At 29.8% G+C, this 27970-nt stretch overlaps 1 protein-coding gene across 1 annotated transcript; it reads right to left on the bottom strand.

The window, feature by feature from the left end:
* Nucleotide 1: 1 nt before the first annotated feature.
* LOC136968778 (methylosome subunit pICln-like) lies at nt 2–26550 on the bottom strand. The gene is made up of 8 exons (XM_067262814.1): nt 26496–26550; nt 22173–22283; nt 18404–18566; nt 13364–13506; nt 8397–8477; nt 940–1011; nt 350–451; nt 2–279 (listed from the first exon to the last, which is right to left on the bottom strand). Exons 1-8 carry the CDS (start codon nt 26548–26550, stop codon nt 200–202), a joined length of 807 nt encoding a protein of 268 aa, XP_067118915.1. The 3' UTR covers nt 2–199.
* Between the last annotated feature and the right edge of the window lie 1420 nt (nt 26551–27970).

Raw genomic sequence — 27970 nt, 5'->3', positions numbered from 1 at the left:
GTACAGTTAAAATTTTATTACTATTTATGTATAAATACAAAAGATTATGAAGTTATTTAGGAAATAAATTTTTGAAAATTAAAATAATGACAAAATTTCAAAAATTTATTTTAAAAAATTCAATGACAAGATGCATGATGCAATATTATGAGAACCATGGTATTCTACAGACTCCTGAAATCAATTTATAAAAAAAAAATTAATGTTCCGGTTCGGCGTCGTCAAACTGTCCGACGTCCATCGGTTCGTCTCCCGACCCTTTGTGTGCGATTCTGGATTCTGAAACGCATTTAAGCTCTTTTAGTTTCGACGAGCGTAAAAATCTTTTTAAGAAAAATTACGGCTGTACCTGAATTATTAAAATTGCCGATGCCGTCGAATCCACTTTCTGCTGCACTGACGTCGTACTCGGCACCGTCGTCTTCTGCATCCTCAAAACAGCCTTCTTCTTCTGACGAAAATAAATAAATAATCTTTTCATTGAAATAACTAATTCAATTATATTTAACATACATAATTTATTACTACTAGAAAATTATTTTGCTAATGGAAATTATGTAATTAAATTGATATATTTCTAACAAACAAGTTCAAAATCTGGACGACAAACTAAATTACTTTTATCAAATATAAAAATTCCAAACAAGCAAGACTCCTCTAGTTCACTCACAGTGTTGGTAATTTGGTTCTTTAAATCTATTATCTGTAGCATACGTAGATAATTTATAAAATTTTTTCATTCTACAATATAATAAATTAATGAAAGAATAAACTGTTATATTTTTAGTTTCATGATATAAAAAAGAACTTTAGGATTAATAAATGTAGGGGAACTTTAATATTGGAAATGAATATACAACATTGATGCTTTTATACATCATAACACATGCAAAGAATTTCAAAAATTATGATTAAATTACATGAAAAATCTAATTTTACCTTCTGATATAGAATCGTTGGGATCTGGATGGAGAGCTTGACATTCTGTCATTGCTTTAAACATTGCATTCACTATAAAAGAAAAATATAAACATTTTGATATTTTAATACTGTCATCTCTTGTCAAGTACAGTTTTGAATGAATATATCAATTCTGGGTAGAAACTCTAATAAAGTAGGATTTTTCACATAAAATACAGTATAATTTAACACAGGTAAATATATAATTATCAAAGAAAATTTACCATTTAACCCTTCGTCACGCGCCTAGTGCCGATTCGGCACCAATCGATTTTTAATTAGTTCGTGTAAAAATTCTAATTGTCCGAAAAATCTGAAAAAATTATTACCTGTCTAATTTTTCTTCAATTTTACGATGCGCTATTCATTTTTTGCTTAAAGCGTTCCGTTATTTTTAATTAATTATTGGTGCCTAATCGGCACTATGGCGCGCGTTATCTCGGATATCAATTTTCAAATTTTCCGCCAGTCGTCGTTACTAAAAATAGCCGCAGCGGTGGCGCGCGCGCTTCTTTGTTTATAATCGCGTTATTTTAAAGTGAATTACTTCTAATAAACTGAAATTTGACCGGAAATAATTTAATTTCTTACAATGGTATTTTTTAATTATTTTATAAAGTTTTATGACACCATCACAACATTTTCCTGAGTGGAAGAACACAATTAGAAAGTTAACACTATATGAACGTATTCATTTTTTATATTAACTATTTTTCTGTATTTTTTTATTTTCTGGGTAGGCATAAGGGCTTGCTTTCACGGATTTGCAAACAGGACCTTTTGGATAAAGTATCCAACAAATTAACGACATTTATTGATATAGATATCAATAAAAGTTGTTCATTTGTTGGATACTGCATCCAAAAGGTCCTGTCTGCTAAATCAGTGAAAGAAACCCCGTATGCCTAACCTAGAAAATAAAAAAATTAACTTTTTTGCACACGCTAATTATAATTCTTGCAATACAAGATGTACTGTACATAAAGTTTTAGCATTGTATAATGTAAGATGTATAAACGAATAATAGAAATGAATATTTAAATGTATAAATAAATAATATATAATATAATTTTATTTGTATTACCAATTTATGCTGTTTATCTTAATTATTATTTATATAACTCTTGTATTGAAAGTATTAGGTTGAGTCATAAGTAAGTTCCGTTTTCTAAACTGAAATTTATTTGCCAATAAAATGTACAAAAATAGACTTTAATCTAACACATATTCCCCATCATTATTAATGACTTCTTGCCATTTTTCGGGCAACTTGTCAATTCCCCTTGCATAAAATTCTGGTGGTTTTGAATAAAAAAAACTCCTGGATGAACTCCTATACATTTGCAGTAACAGTTTCATTGCGTGGCAACAATTCAAAATGGATAATTCCTCAACAATCCCACCATACACATAACAAAATTTTCCTTCCATGCACACTGGGTTTAGGGTTTGGTTGTGGCTGATAATTTTTGTCAACCCATTGTCTTTTTCGAATAACATTTTCGTATGTGATCCACTTTTCATCTCCCGTAACAATTTTAGCCAAAAAAGATTCCTTTTTTGCCAAGAAAGCAAGGTAGCAGCTATTGACCTTCTGTCTGCTTTATTCCGTTCACTGAGGTTATGTGGAACCCAAACTCCCAGCTTGCTTACTTTTCCTAGTTTTTGGAGGTGACGATTGATGGTTGATTGGGATGTGTGCAGTTTCTCTGCTAACTCCCTCGTCGTTTGCCGTGGACTCTGCTCAATCAGGACCTTTAAAACGTCGTCGTCAAAGTCTGAGGAGCGGCCTGGTCTTTCTTCCTCTTTTAAGGAGAAATCACCAGAACGAAATTTTGTAAACCACTTTCGAACTGCTCTGTCTGAAATTACACCACTGCCGTAGACATTGCAAATCTTTTTTGTTGTTTCTGTAGCGTTATTGCCGAGTTTAAACTCCCACAACATGATATGGCGTACATGCACTTTCAAATGTTCCATTTTAAATGAATTCAAAAATAATTTTTTATTACATTATTGACACTTCAGTGTTAAAATTTACATTTATAGACTATTTGCTAATAGCCACTAATAAAACTCAGTTGAAGCAACACAACATCTGGCAAGTATTTGACAGTCATTTACACTTACTCGCAGACTTATAGACTCAACCCAATAGAATAGATGTAAAAAGCATTTTGGTATAGTATAAACATTTTTTTTTCTATTATATTTTTGTTCCGTTTTTTTATTTTTTAAATACACTCAGTAATTAATATATATTATTCCTATATAGATTTATTAATTATAATAAACATACACTATTTAATATTATATTAAAATAACACTCTTTAATTAACATCTGAAATGAAGAAGTAATTGAATCGAGTCCCATCGCCATCTAAGTAACGCGCGACAGTAATTAATTGATTCTGAGCGCGTCGCGTTGCATCAATTTAAATAATTTATAAAAATTAAAATTATAAATATGTTTATAAAATAATTGACGATATCTGTTCGCAATAGTATTGTAAAACACACTGTACTTATAGTTTAGCATTTCTGATAAATTTTAATAAATATTTGAATTTTCGTATATTTTATATATAAAAATCGAAGAAAAAAACATAAATTTGTAAAACTTAATAAAAAAAATATCTGCAACTTCATAACACATATAAGTATGAGAATCCATCAAAAAAAGATAGTTAATAATAATTAAAATCTAGAAAAAAATAAAACTTTCAAGGTAAGGTAATTTCTGTGGTAAAATGTGAGGTAAGCGATCACGTGACACCCGTCTCCCCATCTTCCGTAACCAAAATGGACGAGGTTGAAATAAAAGCCTAATCACCAGTAGAACTAAAAACAAACATCGGCGGGTGTCTAGAGCAATAAACTTGAACGGGAGCGAAGATGAAACACGACACTTTGTAATTTATGCTAATTACCTTCTAATATTAAAAAATTAAAATCATCAATAAATTATGACGAAATTAAAACTTTTTTGACTGAATTCGATTACAAACATATTAATAAACTGGATTAAAGTAAAAATACCCGTTTTTCGATGTTAAATTTTTATTAATTAATTTTTTAAATTGGTGCTGAATTGACCGAGTGCGCGCGTGACAAAGGGTTAAAAGAATAAAAATTTTAATTATCTAGCACGGTCGTGCTGATCGTTTTGTAAGCTTTGTATGGTTCAAAAATACATTTGTTGATTGCAATTGTTAAATTGTCAAGCACTCTGTCAAATACATATCCACAGCAGGAAGCAGAAGCAATATTACCATATTACATTGCACAGTGTAATATTGAAAATTGATTCAAGAAATTATATTAATATAAAAATTAATGTATTAAAAAGACATCTCTCTTTAATACAATGGACATAGTATAAGGAAAAATACCAGAAGAATTTCTTTTTAAAACAAATTGATTATTCTTTTATCTAAGATTTTGCATGACATTTTAAAAGGATTTCAATGCCTATAATAGCCTGTATGCTTATTCAGTAATTATATTAGTATATCAAGGCTTGTGCTAACTCGAAACACATAGAATGACAATTTTTTTTATGCAACTTGACGTGCTATTTTTGACACTATGAATAAATTTTTATTTGTAGTAAATTTCCAATAAAACCAGTTTGTTTCTATAATCAGTTTAATTTTCTTTTGATGATTTTTAACTAATATGAGAACTATTTTATTCCAATTCACTATTTCTAAGCAACTTCTAAGCAGGAAAACCTTTCCCATTCTGATTCACCATGATTATTTAACATTAATGCTACTTGACATCAAAGCTGTTGTAACATTGATATGTAACAATGAGTCATTCTGCCATGTTTACAGGATGTGCTATTTATTAATGCTTATCTGACACATTCTGCAAACTAAAATTTCTAATTAACAATTTTAACTATCTTTTTATGGATTAAAAATTTCATAATTTAGAAATTCTAAGTAAGGTGTTATATAAAAATAATTTATTGTTAATCTGCAAGCATAAAACTACATGACTTCTACAAGGAGGAAAAAATCAATTACTTCTAATTATTGTTCATTAGTATTTTTCTGGAATTTTATATTCATAAACTGGAAGATAATTTAATTGAGAATTAACTATGGCAATGTTTCTCAAACTTTTTGGTCCACGACCCCCCTTTTGTACTTAGTCATTCTTCGGGGGTCCTTTGAAATTTTTATGTGTAGGAAAACATCCCGGAGGAAAGGGGTTAAGTACCCTCTCATGGTCACTCCAGTGCTGCCAGCTAAAAAAATATTGGAGTAGCCCAAGACATAGCAAAATATTGCAACACCACAGCACTAGCAGAAATTTAAATTTGCCGACTGGAAATCTTTCGGTTGATCGGTTTTTGAATAACCGATGCTCTACTTGCCTACAGACGCAACGCCGATAGCAAACACCGTTCCAAATGACAATGTTGTTCTATCGTAGTTTAGACTGAGAGTGGAACTCGGGATTTCCCAATAGTGCACAAATTTATGAATATTAGGCTCGTATTAAAATATAAATAATAAAAACAATATAAATATGTGCAATTTATTTAAGTAAAAATTATTTTATATATTTTTTATTTCTATTATTTCTAAACATGAATCCATAGTAAATTTATAAAATATTTGAAAAAAATTGATCTGGCATCAATTTTTCAGCAACCCCCACTTTGAGAATCACTGAACTATGGTATTTTGCCAAACAATCAAAATTATTAAAACAAAAATTGAAAAATGATAATTGATACCATTTAAATTATAATAATTCATAATTTTTTGCCTTTTATTTTCAGACTCAGTTTGAGGGCAGATGTGAAGGATAATTATGAGAGGTTTGGAAAGAATTAAAATATTTTAAAGACAAATTTGATAGAATTCCTAATAATTAAAATCACAGCATATTTGAATTTTAAAACATTATAACTGATACTATAATAGGGATTCAGTTCCATCTACTTTGTTGCTTTATGAGAAGACTCGTCACACACTGCTATTACAATAATATTGACGTAAGTAACATTATGTCAAATAATGATAATGAATTAACAGAGAAAGTTCTTACACCAAAACATAACTTTCCACCTTAAAAATTGGAATTATGTTTCAATTATTCATGCAAAAATTTCAAAAGGCTGGTTGATGTCACTGTAATGTTGATTCCAAGAAAACCTTTCACAAATGAAAATAAGTGTGATAATATCAATGCATTTACATACTATTAATTCACTATTTATTCACTATTAATTCACTGTTTATGATGTTGAAAACAACAGCAGTGTCTTATATTCTAGAAACGATCTGTTCAGAGAAAAACAATAAACACAAAGAATCTAGATAATTTATAGTGCATAAGCTAGAAATCGCACATTAAGACTAATCACCATAAAATTTTTTAACAACACAAAGACTATTTTATAAATTACACTTAAATTAATGAGTTAATAGTTTGGTCTGTATTTAAAAAATAATTTAATATTTTTATGTTCACTTGGCATATATGAAAAATATATGAGACAATAACAAATTCAAACAATTTTACCATGTCTATCATATACATCAAGATATTAAACAATCACTGTAAGATCTTTGGTAGAACTCATTGCTGATTACAAGAACATCCAATATAATTGAAGCTTAATACAGTCTCTAGTTTCCTTTTAATCTGTAGGTTTAGAAACTAGGAAGGTTATACAATCAATGAGCTGCACATGTGAAATGCAAGCTAAAATTTCATTTGTCTTAGCTTGCATTTGCAAATTCAAAGTACCATTTATAAGTCTTGACTTTATTTTAGAATAAGCAAGCCAAATTGGCTTGCAGATTTTGTAGTCAAGCGCAACACCAACACAAACACACACAGTTGAATAAATACTCAGAAAAAAAGATATGAAAACTAACTTTTTGCTGTAAGTTGGTACTAGTGTACTTAATTGTCATATGAATTTGTAGCACCATCTGTCAAGCAGTTTATTACAATTATTGGTTTTGTCATTGAACATGAAGTGTGCATTGCAATTTTCAAAATGGACAAAAATATCAAACAAAGAGAAAGTCTAAAATTTTGTGATGCCAATGAAATTTCTTGTGCCGAGTCATGAAAATGTTGCAGAAGGCCGATGGTGAGTCCAAAACACCTGCGTACAAATGGTACAAAGCATTTAAAGATGGCCAAGAAGTGGTGGAAGACTTTCTCTTTCTGTTCAACCTTTAACATCTTCAATTGACGAACACATCAACAAAGGGTAGGAAATGGTGATAGAATATCGTCATTCAAGCTTGAGAGAGATGGCTCAGAATCTAAACATGTCTCACGAATCTGTTTGCACCAATTTAATGGATGTTTTGGGCATGAAATGTGTCGCAGCACAACTTGTTCTAAAGGAGCTGAATTTTCTTCAAAAAGAAAATCAGAAAAAGGTTGTCTTCGGCAACATTTTTCTGATGCTCTTTTTGAATGATGCTTGAATGAGCCAATTCTGACTTCACATTCATAACAGGTAATGAGATGTGGGTTTATGAATTTGACTTGCAAACCAGCCATTAAGATTTGGAATGATGCTTCGAGAATGAGACAAAACCAAAAAAAAAAAAACCATGTCAAAGTCACTCAAAAATCAAAATCACATTAAGTGTTTTTTTTTACTGTCGTCGTATTGTCCACCCAGAATTTCTTCCAGAGGGACAAACCCAGGTAATATTGTTTGTTGACTGTGTTATGAGGCATTTGAGAGAGAATGTTTACCAGAAAAGGCCAGATTTGTGGAAGAACAATTCTTGAATGTTGCATCATGATAATGCGCCTTCTCACACATCAATCCTTGTACCCAAATTTTAACCAAAAATGCAAAGAATGTCATCAACCAAGCACCATATTCACTAGATATGGCCCCGCGTGACTTTTTCCTCTTCCCCAAACTCAAATTACCACTTGGTGGAAAATGTTTTGAATCGATTGACAAAATTTGCAGAGGGAGTTGCAGGCCATACCAGAATGCGCTTATAAGAAGTGTTTTGATGACTGGATTGTTCGTTGACAAAAGTGTATTGCATCACACATGGCATAATTTGAAGACAACAAAATAAATTTGGATGATTAAACCAATATTTTGTATTTTATTTAACAATTTCTGGTATTTATTTGACAATGTATATATGTGTTCACTTGCTTTATAGTTGCTCCATGTTACTGTACCTTCATAAAACTTACTTTAGCATGTCAAAGTAAGTAATATGAATACTGCTCTCTCATGCTTCTAATAATTAAGTGTACAATGATACATTTACAATCTTATATCCAATATTTTTGAATGCACTTTCTAAATCAAGGATTAAGTAAAAAAAAGTTTCACATTTTGTGTAATTAAATTAATAAAATAAAATTTCATAACATTATACTATATAACTAAAAAAAAATTAATAATGAAAACTAACATTCGCCTCTGTTATCAGGAACAAAACAAATTTCTGACATTTTTTCATCCTCATCTTCACCTTCTTCTTCTACACCATCATCTATTAAATAGATTGTCATTAAACATTTAAATAATCAGTCTGTATAGTAACTCTTATATTAATGAATTATTAAATATTTTAAAATAATTATATTAGATATTTACAATCTAGAAAGTTTATACACAACAAATCAATGAATTACTTTTTATTATTAAACAAAGCACTTGCAAAATGTCGATCCTGTAATAAATGAAGATTATCATTTTTGCCACACTTTGCTTAAAGTCTGTTTATGCAAAATGCAAATGACTGCAATTAGATTTTTTAACAATTGTAAACAAGAATTCTCAATTTTGAATAAAACTTGAATTTGTTCAATGACACGCTAAGAGTGAATGATTTTAAAGATACTGAAATTGGTTTGTATCAAACTCACAGTCCAAGTAAAAACTGCAAAAAATAGACATAAGTCTGATTTCCATTTACAATTCAGGGTAAGTTTTAACACAGCTCCAACTCATACCTAAATAGAATATTTCCACAATTCCTTTTAATTTGTGGTTTTTATTTGTTTATGCTCTTGGAAACTTTATAAAAATATAATTAAAGTATACTGTAAACTGAATGAGATGGCAATTAAAATAAAGCATCAATAGAATAAAAACACAGAAGTAAATTAGTACAGTGATACCTCGGTTTTCGTTGACTTAAGTTATCATCAGTTTCGGTTTTCGTCAATTTTTTTCATGAAAAATTTCTCTCGGATTTCACCAGCGTGCGCATGTGACCTCAATGCTAATTTTGCAAAACCACGTGTTTTTCTGCTCACTATGGTGTTGTTTCTCATTGTGTGAGCATTACCCCAAATGTCCAGCCAAACAATGGATGTATTCAAAATCTCAGCGTGCAGCCAGCACCTCTGTTCAAAATCTCAGATGACTTCCAGTTGCTGCCAGCAAACTGCAAGTCTTTTTCGGTGCTTGATACACTAGCAAATAAGATGGCAGTCACCACGAGGCTCGTAAGAGCTGTATTTTGCATTGACAATTTTGAATTTAATTTATTTGTTGATGAATAAACCCTGAATAAATTAATATTCGGTTAATACACTAACAGAATATTTTAATATACTAGTATATTTACATAAGACAGCACATAAATTTTTTGTTGTTAAAGTGTAATCTGAGAATTAATTTAATTCTTTAAAACTCCTATGAAAATTTAAAAAATCTCTATTTCTCTTTTTGAACTTTTTATTTTTTATTAAACTGTTCTAATTAAACAAGTTCAAAAATATATTTAATGTAATGTGGAAGTCCACATCATTTGCCATTTTTATTGTTTTTCTCTCCCGAAATTCCTGGCAATCAGCATTTGTGTTCGCTAGAAAATGCCAGCAGTTGTGTCACTTTCGGCAGCATCTCACTGGATTGATGCTGAGATTTTGAATACGTCCAATTCCATGTTGAATATTCATTTATTCTTTACATTTGTCTTTTATATTCATTTTATATTAATTTCTTATTGTTTTTATTATTAAACACTATATTTATTCTCTGTAAAATGTATTTTTGGTATGTATTTTGGAGTGTCTAGAACAAATTAATTGGATTTACATTGATTCACATGGAAATAATTGCCTCGGTTTTTGTCAGTTTCAGATTTCACCGATTGTTTTCGGATGGATTATTGACAAAAACCGAGGTATCACTGTAATCGTATGTAAAAATCAATAATTCAACAGTGAAGTAGATGTAGTTCAACTTTTCTGCAAAAATAAAATTTAAAAAATATAGTAATTAAAACAATAAAAATCCTTAAAAAAATCAAAGTTTGAACCCAGAACAGCCATAGGATAAGGACTTTTAGACTGATGTTACCACTACACACTTGCTCTTACAATCATCAATGCTCCAAAACATACAAATTCAATATAGTTTAAAACTGGTTCCTTTTATCTCAAAACTGTTTACAATTGAGGATTTCTGATTGGGCTGCAATTTGAAAGAAATTATGGCCTATAAATTCCCAATGTTGTCAGTCTGTCCATCTGTGTCTTTCCTTAACTGCAAAAACAGAGTTAGATAGATGAAAGCCAAGACCAGATATGGAAAGATTAGGGGCAGGAGGCCCTGATTAATTATATACGAACTTCTGATGCAAACCAGAAGTCACGTTATTTCAATTCAAAAATTTTTCCCTGAAAGGAGTTATAGCTATATGACTGGCACAACTCTTGTTAATGGGAAAGAATGATGTACAGGGGCAAAACGCTACAAATTTGAGGTGGAGCACAAATATTTTAAATTTAAAAAATTATTAAAAATTGCAGCCTGACATTGTATTGGGTTGTTCGGAAAGTAACTTCGTTTGTTTATTACTAGAGGAATTAGATGTATTTTTACCAACCAATTTTATTTTAAACCACATTTTCATTATATACTTCGACAGCTGACATTTTAAGGCTTATTTGTAAAAAGTTTTGTTTGATTCTGCACAATTGTTTTTTTTTCGGTGACCCATCAAATATGGAAAATCGAAAGCATCATTTTTGACATATTTTGCTTTTTTATAACTAAAAAATCAAAATGCTGTTCAAACAAGAAAAAAAGTGGTACACGTTTGGAGAAGATGTGTTGAGAGAAAGACAGTGCCAAAACTGGTTTACAAAATTGCGTTCTGGCAATTTTAATATCGAAGATACACCACATTCTGGATGGCCATTTGAAGCCAATGAAAACAAAATAAAGGTACTGATTGAAGCAATCTGCCATATAACAACACGTGAAGTCACTAAGAGATTAAATCTGTTAAATTAAACAGTTTATTATTACTTAAAACAAATTGGTTTCGTTTCAAAGCTCGATATATGGGTTCCACATGTTATTAACGAGAGATGCTCTCTATGGTGAGATTTTAAAGAAATTTGTTTTTGAGCTTTTACCAGACAATTTAACAATTGATTCGAAAGTGTACTGCCATTGAGTAAACAAATTGAGTAATATCATCAAACAGAAAAGGCCAGAATTGATCAACAAACAAAGTGTAGTGTTTTACCATGATAATGCCAAATTTCACACAAGTTTGGTAACTCATCAGAAACTGTTATAGCTTAGATGGGATGTGTTATCACACCAACCATATTCGCCAGATCGGGCACACTCAGATTATTATTTGTTCCGGTCTATACAAATTTTTTTTAACTGTAAGACATTTACTTGAAATGACAATGTCAAAAATCACTTGGATCAGTTTTTTGTAAACAATGATCAAAATTTTTATGAATGTGAAATCATGCTACTACCAGAAACAATGACAACAGGTATTTGACCAAAATGGTCAATATATAATTCAATAAAATATTTATTTATTATAAGAATATTGTGTTTATTTTTCTATGGAAAAAACGAAATTACTTTCCGAACAACCCAATAACAATGTCACAATAAATAATTATTACTTATAACTTATGTCACATAAATGCTTATTTTAAACAGGAAATATTTACAAGTTGAATAGTCATTTTGTGGTCTTCCATTGTCAGTTAACATTAAACTGTAAAGATCATCCGATAAGTGAAGTAATGCTGTGTTCATCCAAAAAGGAAGAAATAAGATATTAGGAAGCATCCATACTAACTAGTAAACAAGTAAAACGGCAAAGCCATATTTGGGACAAGACTATGTCTCGGAGACTCACTACTAAGCTAGATCACTTTGATGCTCACTTCGACGCTCACAACATTCTCCAATCTTCTTTGGTATTGCTGGTTTTGAGCGCAATCTTTGAAACTTCGCCGGTCTCAGCCATGGCCACAGCCAAGACCACAAGGTCATCCATGATGCATTTTCGATGAAATTAACCTATCCAATTTCAAAATTTTTCTCCATTGCATGTCGCTTCAGGTTGAATTTTTGCCAATCCTAACAAAAATTTCCCGTTTTTTTAAAAAAATAATCTTAACTACCATTGTATCGTCCAAAATTATTTTATTATTTTGCACAAACTATATATATATATATATATATATTAATAAATGTAAAAAGAAAACAAATTATATTTCGGAAGTTAGTCGTAATATAAAATTATAACGACTATAACAAGTGCCATCTACTTTGAAAAACATTCTGATGCTGAAACGAGGTGTCTCGGGTCAACCAACCAAGGTCAGCACGTGGCGACCAGAGATATGTCAAGAACAACTTGGGACAGGTAAATGAGTTTTTTTCAAAGATTCATTTGTCAAACTTTGATCTCTCATTTCAAATTTCCCAAGGCATGCATTTGTCAAAATTCAATTTTGTAATGTTTGCATTTCCAACTTCCCAACAAGCAACGCATGCGCAAATCTCGCACTACTGCCTGTTTGTAGAGTTGTATCACCATTTTGAATTTTATTTTGACTCAGTTCTCAGTCCCGAGTACCGACAAGTGTGGTTTTTTTTTTATGCACACATGATTTGGGCACTTAATACTCTGTGCCAAATTGCAACTCCTGACATGTACTCCTTCATACCTCTAACATTAGTCTTGTCAAAAATAGTTGATTAAATATCTTTGGAAAAAGTACATCCTCATTTAAAAACATTTTTATATACTAAAATAAAATCAATATAATCTGCAGACAATAAATATATTAGCCAAAATTATCATCTGAAACAGAATATTAAAATCATTTTTGACAAGAAAAAACATTTCAAAAACAGTAAAACTAAAAAAGAACATGTTTATTCATTGAATTTAAAAATAAATAAGATAATACTTTAAAATAAAATTAAGTTTTGTCTCAGATCATAGATAATTTGATTAATTAGGATAAGAATTTATAGACAATTATAAACAATAAAATCATATAAAATAAACATTATGCAAATGCTTTATTTTTGACAGCATTGTAATTTATCTGTAATTATTTAAAATTCTATTTGTAATGCAAAGAAATATACCCGATTCATTTATCTGGGCAGTAATCATTAAATAAAGACATTCATCAGGAAATGCATTCACATCTCTTGTGACACCATGAAGAGCAATAGCAGGATATTCTATTGAAAATCCTTGTCCATGTTCACCAACCCATGAAACACGACTGAAACAAACAAAATAAAATTGTATATTATATATTAAATGTGTTTTAAAAAATTTTTTTTTCAAATTTTGATTCATTTATTAATTTGCAAAATATATTTTACATACATAACAATTAATATACAGTAGAGACTCATTAATCGGAACCCCGGTAATCGGAATCGCCGACAATCGGAACAATTTTCAGTCGGACTGTGTTGTGTTGAATCGAACGTTTTTGATACTAAATTTACTTCTAAAGTATAATTTTCATGTTTTTATATTCTTCAATATATTTATTTTGTTTGTACAAAATGCAGAAATAATTTTTAACAATACGATAGCCTCGATTATTATTATAAAAATTTTCGTTAGGCTTAAAATCGACGAAAATTCAACACGCAGCGACACGCAATGGAGAAAAATTTGAACATCGGACAGGTTAATATATTTATTCGTACATAATCGGTAATCGGAACAAATCACCAATCTGAACAACCCCAGTCCCAATTGATTCCGATTTTCGGTTCTCTACTGTATATATATATTGATAATCAATCAATCAATAAATGAAAATATTTATTCTAAAAATAAATCTCGTTTTTATGTAAACAATCATCTAAAATAAATCTTTGATTAATTTAATAAACAGTAAAATCATCATCTTGTTTAATTCTAAAACAAAATACTTGTATAATCTAAGTTTAAAAGTGAATGCAAGAAAAAATTAAAACACAATAAAATTTTGTGTTTTAATTCCTTTTTTTCTTCGTATTGTTTCAGTTAAGAGCAAATTAAACACTTCTTTAGAACACTGTCACACTATTGATGGGAAACAGTACCACGCATGTGCCGTCACATTCGTAACTTCTTTAGAATTAGTCAAGATAAGAATTTCAGGGAAAAAAAGTTTCCACAACTATACAGTTTTGTTCTGAATGAAATGACAAATAATAAATTAGTAAAATTAAATGTTGAAGTTTAATCTGTTCTTTATTTTAAACTGATTGATATGAATTCATGATGAACTCACAAATGCTAACAACAATCTGTTTTTATCACAGTTTTGATGCACTTAAATATGAATTACAAAACTAAATATTATTTCCAAATAAAACTTTTATTATGTAAAAATCTAAATGCTAGTTATAAAGTTAAAGTAAGCATATATGATCAGATTTTAAACCAAAAATTTGAGGAAACAAAGTCTTGTTTCTTCTATTACACTTCTCTTATTTAACAGACTAATTCATCAACTCTTGCAATCAACATTAATAATGTTAATACCCAGTAGTTTATTTTAGACGAACTTTTGCCAGTTTATACAAGGTTATTTTATACAAGGTTATTTTTTAAATTTGGAAACAATTTAGCTAATAAATTTGTTAAAGTGTAAAGTGTAAAGCATATAGAGATATCATCAACTCTTGAAAATATATAACTATGATCACATTAATTTGAAACTTAAGTCTGGAAGAAGTTTATCTTATAGTTCAGATAATTTAACTGGCATATGATTGTATAATACACTGTAATTTATCTGTAATTATTTATAAAATTAAAAAATATTGCCAGTAGTTTCATACAGTGCAATATTTTTTTACAAACATCTAAATTTATTAAAGTAAAGCAGTTATCTGATGTTAAATGAGTAATAATGATAATTGAGATAATCAATGGTTGACAATCATCAATGAATTTATTAACTGGTTATTTCTAAAGTTAAGAAATAATATAGGTTAAATAAAACGCAAATTTTTCTGAGTTATTTAGACTTACAAAAAATTTCTTTCTTGAAAATGTATGTTCTTATCACTATTTTTCTCTAAAATATGGACAGATTGGCCATAAATGGATTTTCAACATTAAAATATACGTGGTACGATCCAAAAGTTCGGGGACTGCAGTAATCTATGACAACAAAAGCATGTATTTGAAGTTACAGCGTATGAAGTGGATTCTACCAAACCACCTCTACGTGTTCAGGTTAATTTCACCCATGTCATGTGATTAAACTGCAAGCGCTGCTGTTTTTTTTCCGGAGATAGTTACCTTTGTTCTGCGACGTAATAAAAGTGGAGTTTCAAGAACAGCTTCCAACATTAAATTTTGTCAGCGTTTAGGTAAAACACCTATGGAGACTTTAAAATTGCTAAGAAAGGTGTACGGTGATTCTACCATGGCGAAGTCGAAATGTTGGAGGTTGTTCTTGAAACTCCACTTTTATTACGTCGCAGAACAAAGGTAACTATCTCCGGAAAAAAACAGCAGCGCTCGCGGTTTAATCACATGACATGGGTGAAATTAACCTGAACACGTAGAGGTGGTTTGGTAGAATCCATTTCATACGCTGTAACTTCAAATACATGCTTTTGCTGTCATAGATTACTGCAGTCCCCGAACTTTTGGATCGTACAACGTATTAGCTATTATATCATTTCAGTTGTAAAGCTGCACTATTTGAACCAGAATTTAAAAAATTAAAGTTTTTCATTTTAGAATTATCTATTCTGAAGCTTTCATGTCTACTGGTTAGGTTTGCAAAGTCTGAATCACTAAAGAATCTGAAGAAATTAGCAAAAACTCAGCTACATAACTTGAATTTCATGTTTGATCTGCCTTCTTTACAACAATTTCATTAATAAAACAATTTTAAAATCATTTTCTATTTAATTAATGCCAATTATATCATATCCAATTAACTAGCAAACTTCAATACATCTAAAACGATTAATACAGTTTTGCATTCATCACTTAATATAATTCAATAAAAGTAAAATATGAAACAATTAATTAATATTTATAAATGAAGATTTAAATGAAAAGTTTTTTTTTATTATGAAAGATACTATTCTGAAAAACAAACAAAATATTATTTTTGCTAAATGTAGCATTTATATAATAGTTATAAATATTTTAATTTTGCAAAATTACAAATTACTATAATTCAATATATAGTTTAAAACTTCATAGTCTAGCCAAATTTCAGGCTTTAGAATGTGAGCAATTACCAACAGGATATAAATAGATTAGTCAACTTTATGATGGTCAATACAGGATATAAATGTCTGACAAAATAGATTGATACGGAGGACACACAATTTTTAGAATGTTTGTTTATAATTATTATTACCAAATTATAGCCGATGATATATGGCAATTGAAGGTCTGTTGTTGAATTTTGTTTTCAATTTAGTGATTATGAAGATTATGGGACCTGTTATATTAATGTAATTGAGAAAATACAAATAACTGTAAATTAAACTAATAGAATATATTTAATATAAACATTAAATATTAAATATTAATCACTAAATTGAAAACAAAATTCAACAATACACCTTCAATTGCCATATATCATCGGCTATAATTTGGTAATAATAATTATAAATTACTAATGAATTTGACCTTAGAGAAAAGCATTAGGCACCTTCTCGTAATAAATTTAATAATTAGAATTTAATTAAATAATTTTAGGTTAAGTTGGAAGAAAAGAATGTTAAGATGTTTATATATATATATATATATATATATGTATGTGTATGTGTGTGTGCCTTGTTGGGGTGGGTATGCAATGGCTGACAGTTCACAGGATGAGGGTGCAGAATGTGTTCCCAGTCAGCTCCATAATAACCGACAATAGTTATATTGTAATGTTAAATATACTGGAAGAGGAGGTCAGACTGTAGGTCCCGGTAACATAACTGGCAATACATCCACATGGTAAACAGCAGTTGTGAGTACAAGCTCCGCTCCAGGCCAATTCTTTTCTTCCAATTTAATCTAAATTTATTTAATTAAATTTTAATTATTAAATTTATTATGAGATGGCATGTAACGCCTCCCTCTAGGGTCAAATTCATTAGTACAGTAGAGCATCGATTATCCGACCCCCCGTCACATCGGTTAACTGACCGCGTTCTAGTCGGCAAATTCAAATGTCCGCTAGTGATGTAGTGCTACAATATTTGGCTATATCTCGGCTACTTTAATATTATTTTTGTTAAATTTTTGCATGTTTTAGCTGGCAACACTGACCCGACCATGAAAAAGAAGCCAGTATTTAAACGAGGTTTAATTTTATTTGATGACGCTATCCAATTGCTGTTTTTAAAACGTGTGCGAGATTTAGCGGCAAAAAAACTAGGGTCAGCTGTGAAGCAAAAGAAAATTTTGGACTTTTTTTTTCTAATGTATAGGTCTACTTTATGTAAAATATGTAACCCGAATATATTTTTTTTTGTTTTAATACTGTATTTTTCAATATACAATACAGTACTGTATTTATTTTGTGCAAAATAAAGAAATAATTTTTAACGATACGATAGCGACGATTATTATTTTTAAAAAATTTTATTAGGCTTAACATCGATGAAAATTCAACGCAAAGTAGGTTAATAGCGATATACTAATATACTAATTACATGGGATATACTAATACACTTTACTAATAATGTATTTTTTCACACTTTTCGGTTATCCGTCTTTTCAGTTATCCGACCAACCCCAGTCCCCAATTGAGTCGGATAATCGATGCTCTACTGTAATTTATAATTATTATTACCAAATTATAGCCCGACGATATACGGCAATTGAAGGTGTGTTATTGCAATGTATCAGGTGTTGTTAAGATGTTTAGTTTATGTCTATAGAAAATTCAAGATTTAAAATTTAAAATTTTATTTTAAAACAAATATTACATTGTCAAAACTTAATAAATTACATTAATTATTTTATATGATATGCATAAATGTATAATTCTACATGTGCACTTATATATAAGTTAATGCTTCAAATCTGCACAAATTATAACACACTTAAATTATATGAATCTTTGGAAATATTTGTCCTAAATTGAAATATCTCAATTTAGGACACTTCTGTGTTATTTTTTTTTTAGATAGTATAATATTTTTTACCTTTCTGCTATATATAATGTTCCTTTTCCCAAATCCTTAGATTCGACATGTACTGTTGTATTTGGCTGAGTATGACGAATTCCTTCAGTTGGAGGCGGAAAACTTGTTAAAACTACATCTTTTTCTTTTAATCTAAAAAAAAAAAAATATATATATATATATACTAAATTTATTCATGAAGTTTTAGGTATTATTGTTATTTCTTTTAAATTTATAATTTAAAATAATTGATATTGTGAGAGAATAAATGAAACTGTACAAAAAATTAAACATCTAATTAGCAAATAATTTTTAATTAATCCTGTTTAAGTGAATCATTAATCAAATAAATTATAACAAAAACTGGATTAAAAATTAAATGGTTATTTTTGATATATGTAATATATGTAAACATGACAATCTCACAATATTTATAGTCTATAAACAAAAATACCAATCTGTAACCATCATTCCCAAGTATTTTATAAATTTTGACTGTTGCTTTCATGGATTTATCTAGTAGAAATATGAATAGGAGAATAAAGAAACACAAAGCGAGTCTAAGAAAAAACAAAATGACACAGTCTAAATGATGAGAAATCTTTTAATATTGAAAAACTCTGAAAAGCAGAAGTCAAAAATACCAAATAAATAATTGCTAATGGCTTCAAGAGTAAATTAACATCTTTATTAAAAACATAGCTTCAATAAAAAGGTGTTTGTACAGCTGAATAAGTAAAAACAGTAGAGAGATTACTCTTGATTACTCACTTCCCTCACACTATTATTCAGCTTACATTTCGGACATGTCGCGCGAAATCGACGCATAGCTACAATTTATTTTGTGTTATTTATTTCTGTGTTTGTTATATCTATGGTGACTTGAGAGACTCTACTATGTCATCCAAATGAAGTAGAACAGATTCTTCTGCATCAAACAAGAAAAGAAAAACTTTATCTTTGGAATGTAAAGTTAACATTATTAAAGACTTCGATACAAAAATGAAAATTTGTGAATTGGCAAAGAAGTTTGATCTACCGGAATCGACGGTCAGAATAATTATAAAAGGTAAAGAAGAAATTTCCAAAGCTGTGAAAACTTGACAGAAGGCCTCAGTTCAATTGAAAAGGGATTACAAATTTTAGAAAATATAGACTCCAACAAAGAGCACATTTCTTCTACAAAACGAGAAATAAAAAAATTATTAGCATGCTACGAGGAAATTTTGCAGGAGAAAAGAAATCTTTCAGCCGTCAGACGAATTCGTTAGATTTTATGAAGCCTTCTACATCAAAATAACTTCGGTTTATGATTTTAATAATATAATTTGTTATACATATGTATTATCTAAGATTTTATTAAACATTTTTTCTAAATTATTGTTTTCTTTAGTCTCCAGCCCCCATTAAAAATAATTTATACATATTTATATGCAAAATTATACCCCAACTTACGCGATTATCGCTCAGTCCCACCTATCGTGTAAGTTCGGGGTATTACTGTAAAAACAAATAGAAATATATAATTTATATTCTGATACTTTACACAAAGTTATCAATTAGGGTAGATGTACCAGTTTTGGCCAGTGTACCAGTTCTGGCCAGAAAACAAATTTAACTTAAAAATATAATCACCACATATTCAAATCTGTCCAATGAAACAAACTTTTATTGTTAACTGTTCACACAGTTAACAATAAAAGTTTGTTTCATTTGTAATTATATTTTTAAGTTAAATTCATTTTCTGGCCAGAACTGGTACTACACTGGCCAAAATTGGTACTACACTGGCCAAAACTGGTACTACACTGGCCAAAACTGGTACATCTACCCTATTTTCCATTCTAATAGACTAGGACATTGCATGACTTTGTCATATTGCAATGAATTAAGACAGAGCCAGTAAGAAATGATCCCTGAACCTGTTAGGCGTAGAAGAGGAGATCCTTATATCTTGCAAATACGGACAGGTGAACTTTGCACTTGCCACCACAAAAGTGGCTATCCTACCATAGGAGACACAATCCTTGCACCAGTCAGCTAAGGAGAGACGATCCTCACACTTGCTGACATAGAGAGAAGATCCAAGAACAAAGCAATAGTCACCACTCACTTTGTTCTTGTGTTTTGTTTGTTTTTTGAGCCTATTTCCATTAGGTGAGATCAGTTGCATCAGAAATCATGCACATTATCACTTTAATACCTATGTATATTGAAAACTAAGTCATGGACTCCTATCTTTTATATTTAAATAGACCCTCATTACATTTTTGGATTCCTCATTGCAATTAATGGAAATGACAAAGTTTTATCAAAATTGGCCCATTAAATTTTGAGAATGCAATTCAAATTCAATTCCATAAGCCCATACAAGATGTGCTAGCAAGTATGGAACATCACATAACCAAGTTGCATGATTCGTGCAATGTGCTACGACCTTATATCTCAAAAACAAAATCACGGACCCCATTTTTTATTACAGTTTTGGATTCTTCATGGCAATTAATGATAAATAGTAAAGCATAATCAAAGTGTATCAAACAGATTTTGAGAACAAACAAATTCTGTAAACCTCATAGAGGCTTTGCTAATGTTCTGCCTCAAATATGTTGTTTTCTAATAATGTGAGAAAGAAAAACTTCTCTTAAATAAAGTGGGCTTATTGGTATTTGCATTGAACAGTAGCTCAACACATACAACTTTGGTCTTAAATATTAGTATCCCAAATTGAAGTCTATATGTTTCATCAATCATGTTTGCATTGCTGTGATACATAGCAACAAAAAGAAGTTTATGTTTACGTGCAAAGGGGTTTAGATTTAAAGGATGTGAAGCACCTCTCAGGTTGCCAGCATATAGAACTTTTAAATATTCTAGAGTCCTTTATGGGTCATGTACAGCTCCTGGCCAATATTAATGAAATGACCTGTAATACAAAGCTCAATTAACAAAATTTTCCTCTCAACTACCAACAACTATAGAATAACAAGACTCATGAAATTCTGACAACAATCAATTTAGATAAAACACATATAAATAAAAAATATGGAAATGAGAAGATAAACACCAAACAATACCATTATTATTATTATTATTTATTCCTGTAAGAATAAAGATTTACAAAGAAAATACAGAGAGATTATAAAACTAAATAATTATTTGCATATTATTTTAAGACAATACAAAATAAATTATAAATTTATGAATGTATGTATAAAAGTGATTTATGTACGATAAAAATTTGAGTTAAAAATTTTTAAATTAAAATTTAAAATATGTTTTCTATACAATAACAGGTATTTAATGAAAACACTTTTCTGTAGAAACATAAATGAACATTTATTTACACTTTTATATTTTCTAAATAAGCAGCTGCTGTATTCAGATACAACATATGTTATCTATGTTATATGTTTAAATCTATACCCCTTTGCATATAAACATAACTTTTTTTCATTACTATGCATTAAGCAATCCAATCATAATTCATGAAATGTATTGTAGACTTCAATCTGAGATAGTCATATTTAAGACCTAAGTTTAGTTTGTTTAGCTATTGTTTCAATTATTTTGGATTGCAATTAAAATAATTTTGCAACAATGACAATAATGGATTAAATAAAAATTCAGCAATTACATTCAATATTTATTCATGTAGGGTAATAAATACATAATTAAATACTTGAATTCTGAATTTTCATTAATTCACATAGTAGCGAGGTTGTGCCCAAAGTTTTCAACACAAAAATGTGAACGTTTCATGTTGAAACTTCAGGAAGGCAGTACTGACATTCAGCAATGCCTTCCTGTAAGTTTGACAATGGTGTTTGGTACGTCAGTGGAATCATGCCCGACATTAACGTTTTTGCATTGAAAACTTCAGCCACAATCTCACTAGTACCTAAAAGAAAAAAACTTTAAATGACTCTAAATCCTGTCTTTTATTTATTCATAACAATTTATTAACATTTGTATATTAGTATTATTGATAAGAATTATCTGATTATTTTTAACATTTTCCTGTTCATTCAAGTATAGCATAGAAATTACATAAGTAGATCAACAAAAAGTTATTTTAAGTTTATTACATATAAGACAGGACTATGTCAAGAATGAAAGATCCAACAAACACAAAAACTGAACTTTTAATTAAAATATGTTAGATAAGCAGTATTTATTAGCTGCTTATCCTTGCTAATCAATGCACCTTTAACAAGTTTAAAGAACACTAATGTTTTCGATGGACCAACTTCAGGTGTGGGAAATTGAAAGAAAAGATTGCACTTTCAACTGTCTATGCCTGAAAAACATTAGTTTCTTTGAACTTCATCCAATGTTAAAAAGTGCATTGATTAATTCAACTGAGTAACTATAGTAGCTAGTGAATAATGAATAATACAGTGGCTTAATGTGAATAAACGCAGCTAAGGATGAACATCCTTAGCAGCATTTATTTTAAAGGATTATCAGATTCATTACATCCTGATCAATGTTATTTGAATAATAAAATTATTATTATCACAATAAGTGGTATCATATATTTTTGATCTTTTAATATAAAGAATAATAAATATCAATAGAAATTGAAAATTATTAAATGTTGAGAATGGATCATTTTAAACATCTTACATCTTTTTATAATAACTACTTAAAACTATAAAATGAAAACTAAAAAAGTCATCTTACTGTTGTACCTTCAAAACTTTTAATTTTTTGTTCAAATCTATTGTAATCTAAAAGGATGGTGGTATATCAGGCCTGGACCAACCCATGGCCCGTCATGTTAAATTGTGTGGCCCACTAAGCGATATTATATATCTATTAAAACTTTTGTTTTCCGTTATGTGTATACCAAAACAATTAAATAAATGAAAATTTGCGTGTGTCATTATTATAATGCGCAAGTGCGAGTACAAACTCTTGGTATAACAATAAAATCTTATTCATTTTGTATTTGTTTTACTTTTTCAAAAGCATGTTTGCCTAAATTGTGGCCCACTGTAATGTTACGCGTGATCAAAGTGGCCTGCGAAACAATTTAGGTTGGCCAGGCCTATGGTATATGAAAGGCAAAGGTATTGATATTTCAATCATATTTTTAGATACTTCATATTTATAAATACATATATAAATACAAAGTACTGTTATCTAAATGAGAAAAATTTAACGAATACTAATTTGAATCTTTTTTTTACATTTAATACTCTTTAAAGATGCATTTTAAAAATATTCTTAGGTTATCTCTGCTTGAGATAAGCAGTATTTCAACTACTTTTAACCACAGAACTTTTTTGAACTAATTGTAATGAAAACAGTCATAACCAATTTCGATGAAAGTATAGGCTTCCCACAGATTTCTTATCTAGAATTATAACTGTTTGGAATTATAAAATTAATAGCGAGGTCGAAGCCGAAGTTTTAAATGAGAAAACATGTATGTCGGATGTTCAGCGCCGTTTTCCTGTAAGCCTAGAAGTTTGACAATAGCGTTTGGAAAGTCAGTGGAATCACGTTCGACATTCCAAATGCCATTGTCAAACTTCTAGGCTTACAGGAAAGCAGCACGCTGAACGTCCGACATACACGTTTTCGCATTTAAAACTTCGGCCTCAACCTCGCTAATTATAAACTATTATGAACTCTAACCATTGGATAATATTACTGTTAGGTTTAATAGTAGCAAATTGTGCATTTGAAGGGTTCAGGCACAAACAAAGTTTGAGTCCCCAATCTAACATTTTTAAATAATAAAATTTGATTGAATAAATACAATATTTGGCATAAATTTTGTTTAGCAACGTTATTCCTGAAAATAATTATATGTATACAGTTCCTGTTGAAAAACACGACGACAACAAAGGAACAAAGGATAACAAAGTAGCAAATAACAGTACCTAACTACCAATCTGTTAAGTATCAATAATAAACAATGTTACATTTTTTATGATATTGAAAACATAGTGACAGAACATAGTAGACATGTCAGTGCATCAGTAGCACAGTCTAAGTTGTGCCTGTACTGACCCACACATTACTGCCCATACAGTGTATTGCAAAAGTGTGTATACACAAATAAGTGAATGACAAAATATATACCATAAATTTTAATAAAAGTATTCACAGTAACTAAAATACATAAATATGTAAAATATAGTACATAGTTACTTAAAACATATAACCATTAGTAACATGTAGCAACATGTCATCAGATAATACATATAAATTGTGTTTTAACTTATTGCAAAAATCTGCATACAACAAAAGATTTTTTTGAAGATATACTGATAATTCTCAGAAATCAAAAAGATACAGTAAGAGATAATTTAAAATTAAATGTAGTAGGTATTGTTACTCTTTATTAGACTACTTAAAATATAATACATTTGATCAAAATTTGGAAAAAAAAAAACTTAAATTAAGCAGATGGCAGTAGATAAAAAAAAAAAAAAAGAGGAAATTATCCATACAGGAAGGAGAAATTATTCTCAGTCTATGGAGAGACATATTACAGCATCTTTATTAAAAAACATTATTAAACAATACAGATCATCATTAAGTGATTATATAATAGATTCTATGGATAATATATTATATTAAGAAGTGGTTGGCCACAAAAAGTTTAACGTACAAAAGAAATGCTTCTCATAAATACAGTGAGCAAGGAGCCAATTTAATTTAAAGTAACACAGCCTGAAGAATCATTTGGCAATGCAGTACATAAATCGGTTAATGTTACCTATGGTAGTGAACATGGCGGCTTGTCTCTGAAACAGTGGGGACGCACGTACTAACCTAACCTAACCTAACCTATTCTAATAATTTGGTTGGCAATAATTATGGTAATTTATTAGAATAGGTTAGGTTAGTACGTGCATCCCCACTGTTTCAGAGACGAGCCACCATGTTCGCTACCGTAGGTAACATTAACCCATAAATCTACAATAAGCAGGACTTTGCATAAAGCCCAATATAGCACATGCATCACTGTTAGAAAAATCCTCATTTCAAAAATTTATAGGAAAATGAATTACAATTTGAAAACTATTATAAAAATAGGACTATTTTTGGTAATGGAGAAATGTACAGTACTTTTCTAAGATGAAAGCAAATTTAATGTCTGTAATAGTATTGGTAAAAAGTATGCGTGAAGGCATGTAGGAGAAAGATAGTTTTCCAAGAATATGCAGGAAATATTTAAATATAAATATAAATTAAATATATATAGCCCCATGCGTTCAATTGGGGCTGTATATCAGCAGCTGGAACAGGAAAATTGAGGGCAATTAGACAAATAATGGATAAACATGTTTATTTGAATTTATTAAAAAATAGTCTATTTTACAGTGTAGAAAAATCAAATCTGCCAAGGGATTATTACTTTCAGTAATATAATGATCCCAAACATTGTGCCTAAATAGACTGCTTATGATGTTCCTCATTTAATACTGACTTCTCCACAATCACCTGACATCAACCCCATAGAACATTTATAGACAAAGTTTAAAAAGAAACTATAAAATTTTGAAATCAGAACAAAACAACATTTAGAAGAGGTTTAGTCCAAGAATGGCAAAAAATTTCACCTGACTTTTATGAAAAAATAGCATTAAGTATGCTTTGTCTCCTATAAGCTGTTATAGATGCTAAAAGTGACCAATAAAACATTAAATAAATGTTTTATTTACTTCTGCACTGTTTGTATTCACATTTCTGCAACACAACTTTTAGTGAAATATAGTATTATTAAATTATATATTTATGTTTTTATACAATTAACACACTTAAATATTATGTAAATTAAATATGTTATTTTCAAACTTTTCACTCTGTGCACACACTTTTGCAACACATTGTACATGCCAAATGCAACTCACACATAGTGGGTATTGCTATCACTGTGATTTTTATTTTTGTATAAATAAAACCTTTATGTGAGTTAAAGCTTTAAAATAAAATAATAGCAATTTTATTTTGTTGATTAATGGCTGCGTTCAGCAGACTCAACAGTTCTGGAGCTATTATTTTTCCGCTGAACGCCCTCTACAGTAGCGCTATTTTGGAACACGTTTGGTATTTTCACTTCACATTTAGTAGCGTCGTTCATTTAAGATACCTATCGCTACCCGAAACTGACCAATGATGGCTGCTTTTTGTTCCAATGTATACATCATTCATCGTTCAGATGTAACTATGTGATGACTGATTGAAATACCTTTGCTCAGTTACAACTGTTGACTCTGCAGAACACAGCCAATGGCATTAGATCCAAGGCAAATGGCTTCTATGCCTGTGTGTTAATTAACCATCAATGAACTTTAACAATAGATTTATAGACAAAAACAGTTGAATGTGAACATATTAAATGTTAATGCATCCGACAATGATTTAAAAAAAGCAAAATTTAAATCAAATATTTCACAAATACAATGAAAATGTCCTTTTAGGCGAACTGTTTACGTATTTATATTATATGGACTTAAAGTAACTATTATGAAGCTGAATCTAGTAACACAAGAAAACAAAAACTGACAACAGAAAAATGCACGTGTAAACGTAGAAGCAAACGTATCACAATTACAACGGTTACTCTAATTTTCATAATGAGAGTAAATATATACTTAATAACTTAACGAGTACATCAATTAATTACTGTTACTTACAAATAGACCAGTTTTAGTAATTTTCTTTTAGTGTTTTTATTCGGGAAACTCAAAGTACAACCATATTCATATTACTACAATGCCACCTACCGGAATTTTTTGTAACGTTTTTACTACATAATAAAGGCATCCTATATTATTAATTGATATTATTTTTATTCATAGCAATATTAATGGTAAATATATATATATTATTATTAATATTTTGCTTTTAATAATAGTTTTAATGATTTTATTAATGAGATAATTTTTTTATTCTAAAAAATGTTTACAATGAGTGTTTTCGGCCGGATGATTCAGCTGTCAAGGTGGCAGCCTACCGCTTTGGGAGATCCGGGTTCGAATCCGGACGAGTTCGAAAAGTCTCCAGGAATTTTTCGGGAGGTGATCCGACTTGATATATTTGTTCCCGTTCCTCGCTACCCTATTGTGGCCGAACCTATAATGGGATTTCTAAAAGAAATCCTCTTGGTGCTCACAGGGTGGAAAGACAAAAAAGAAATAATAGTGCTTTAACATAATTATTTCTATAGACTTTTAATAATTATTCTTCTTTTTCTTGTTCTTTTTTACCTCAGTTTACTTGACTACCATTATTAATAAATAGTTACTCATAACCACAGAAATTTGTCGGCCGGATGACCGAGGCAATTAAGGGCTGTTTTACACTATGACCGACTGGTGCGACCCGATCGATCCTAGAATCGAACCGACTAGTAGTAGAAGCATTCACATTTTTTAATGAATTTTAGAGAAGCGTTCCGCGATCTTGAATCATTAGCGACTGAACTTGCAGAAATTTGAGACGAGATCTGTGAAGAGGCAATAGAAAAGGCTAAGTCTCTCTGTGAAAAATGGGATATTGATATAACAATCCGTGTTAGAAGACGCCGAAAAATGCCCGGAGAATTGGCTAGTAATGTTGGTC

The sequence above is a fragment of the Centruroides vittatus genome, unplaced genomic scaffold, assembly GCF_030686945.1.
Source record: "Centruroides vittatus isolate TY-2023 unplaced genomic scaffold, ASM3068694v2 contig_1033, whole genome shotgun sequence".
NCBI lineage: Eukaryota > Metazoa > Arthropoda > Arachnida > Scorpiones > Buthidae > Centruroides > Centruroides vittatus.
This window is presented reverse-complemented; position numbering and strand designations above follow the sequence as displayed.

Coding starts and splice junctions, on each gene's coding strand:
- LOC136968778 (XM_067262814.1), bottom strand. CDS start 26,550: ATGTATACATTGGAACAAAAAGCAGCCATCATTGGTCAGTTTCGGGTA. Junction 1,012..8,396: donor TCCTGATAACAGAGGCGAAT/GTTAGTTTTCAT, acceptor TTTCTTTTATAG/TGAATGCAATGTTTAAAGCA. Junction 452..939: donor CAACGATTCTATATCAGAAG/GTAAAATTAGAT, acceptor TATTTTCGTCAG/AAGAAGAAGGCTGTTTTGAG.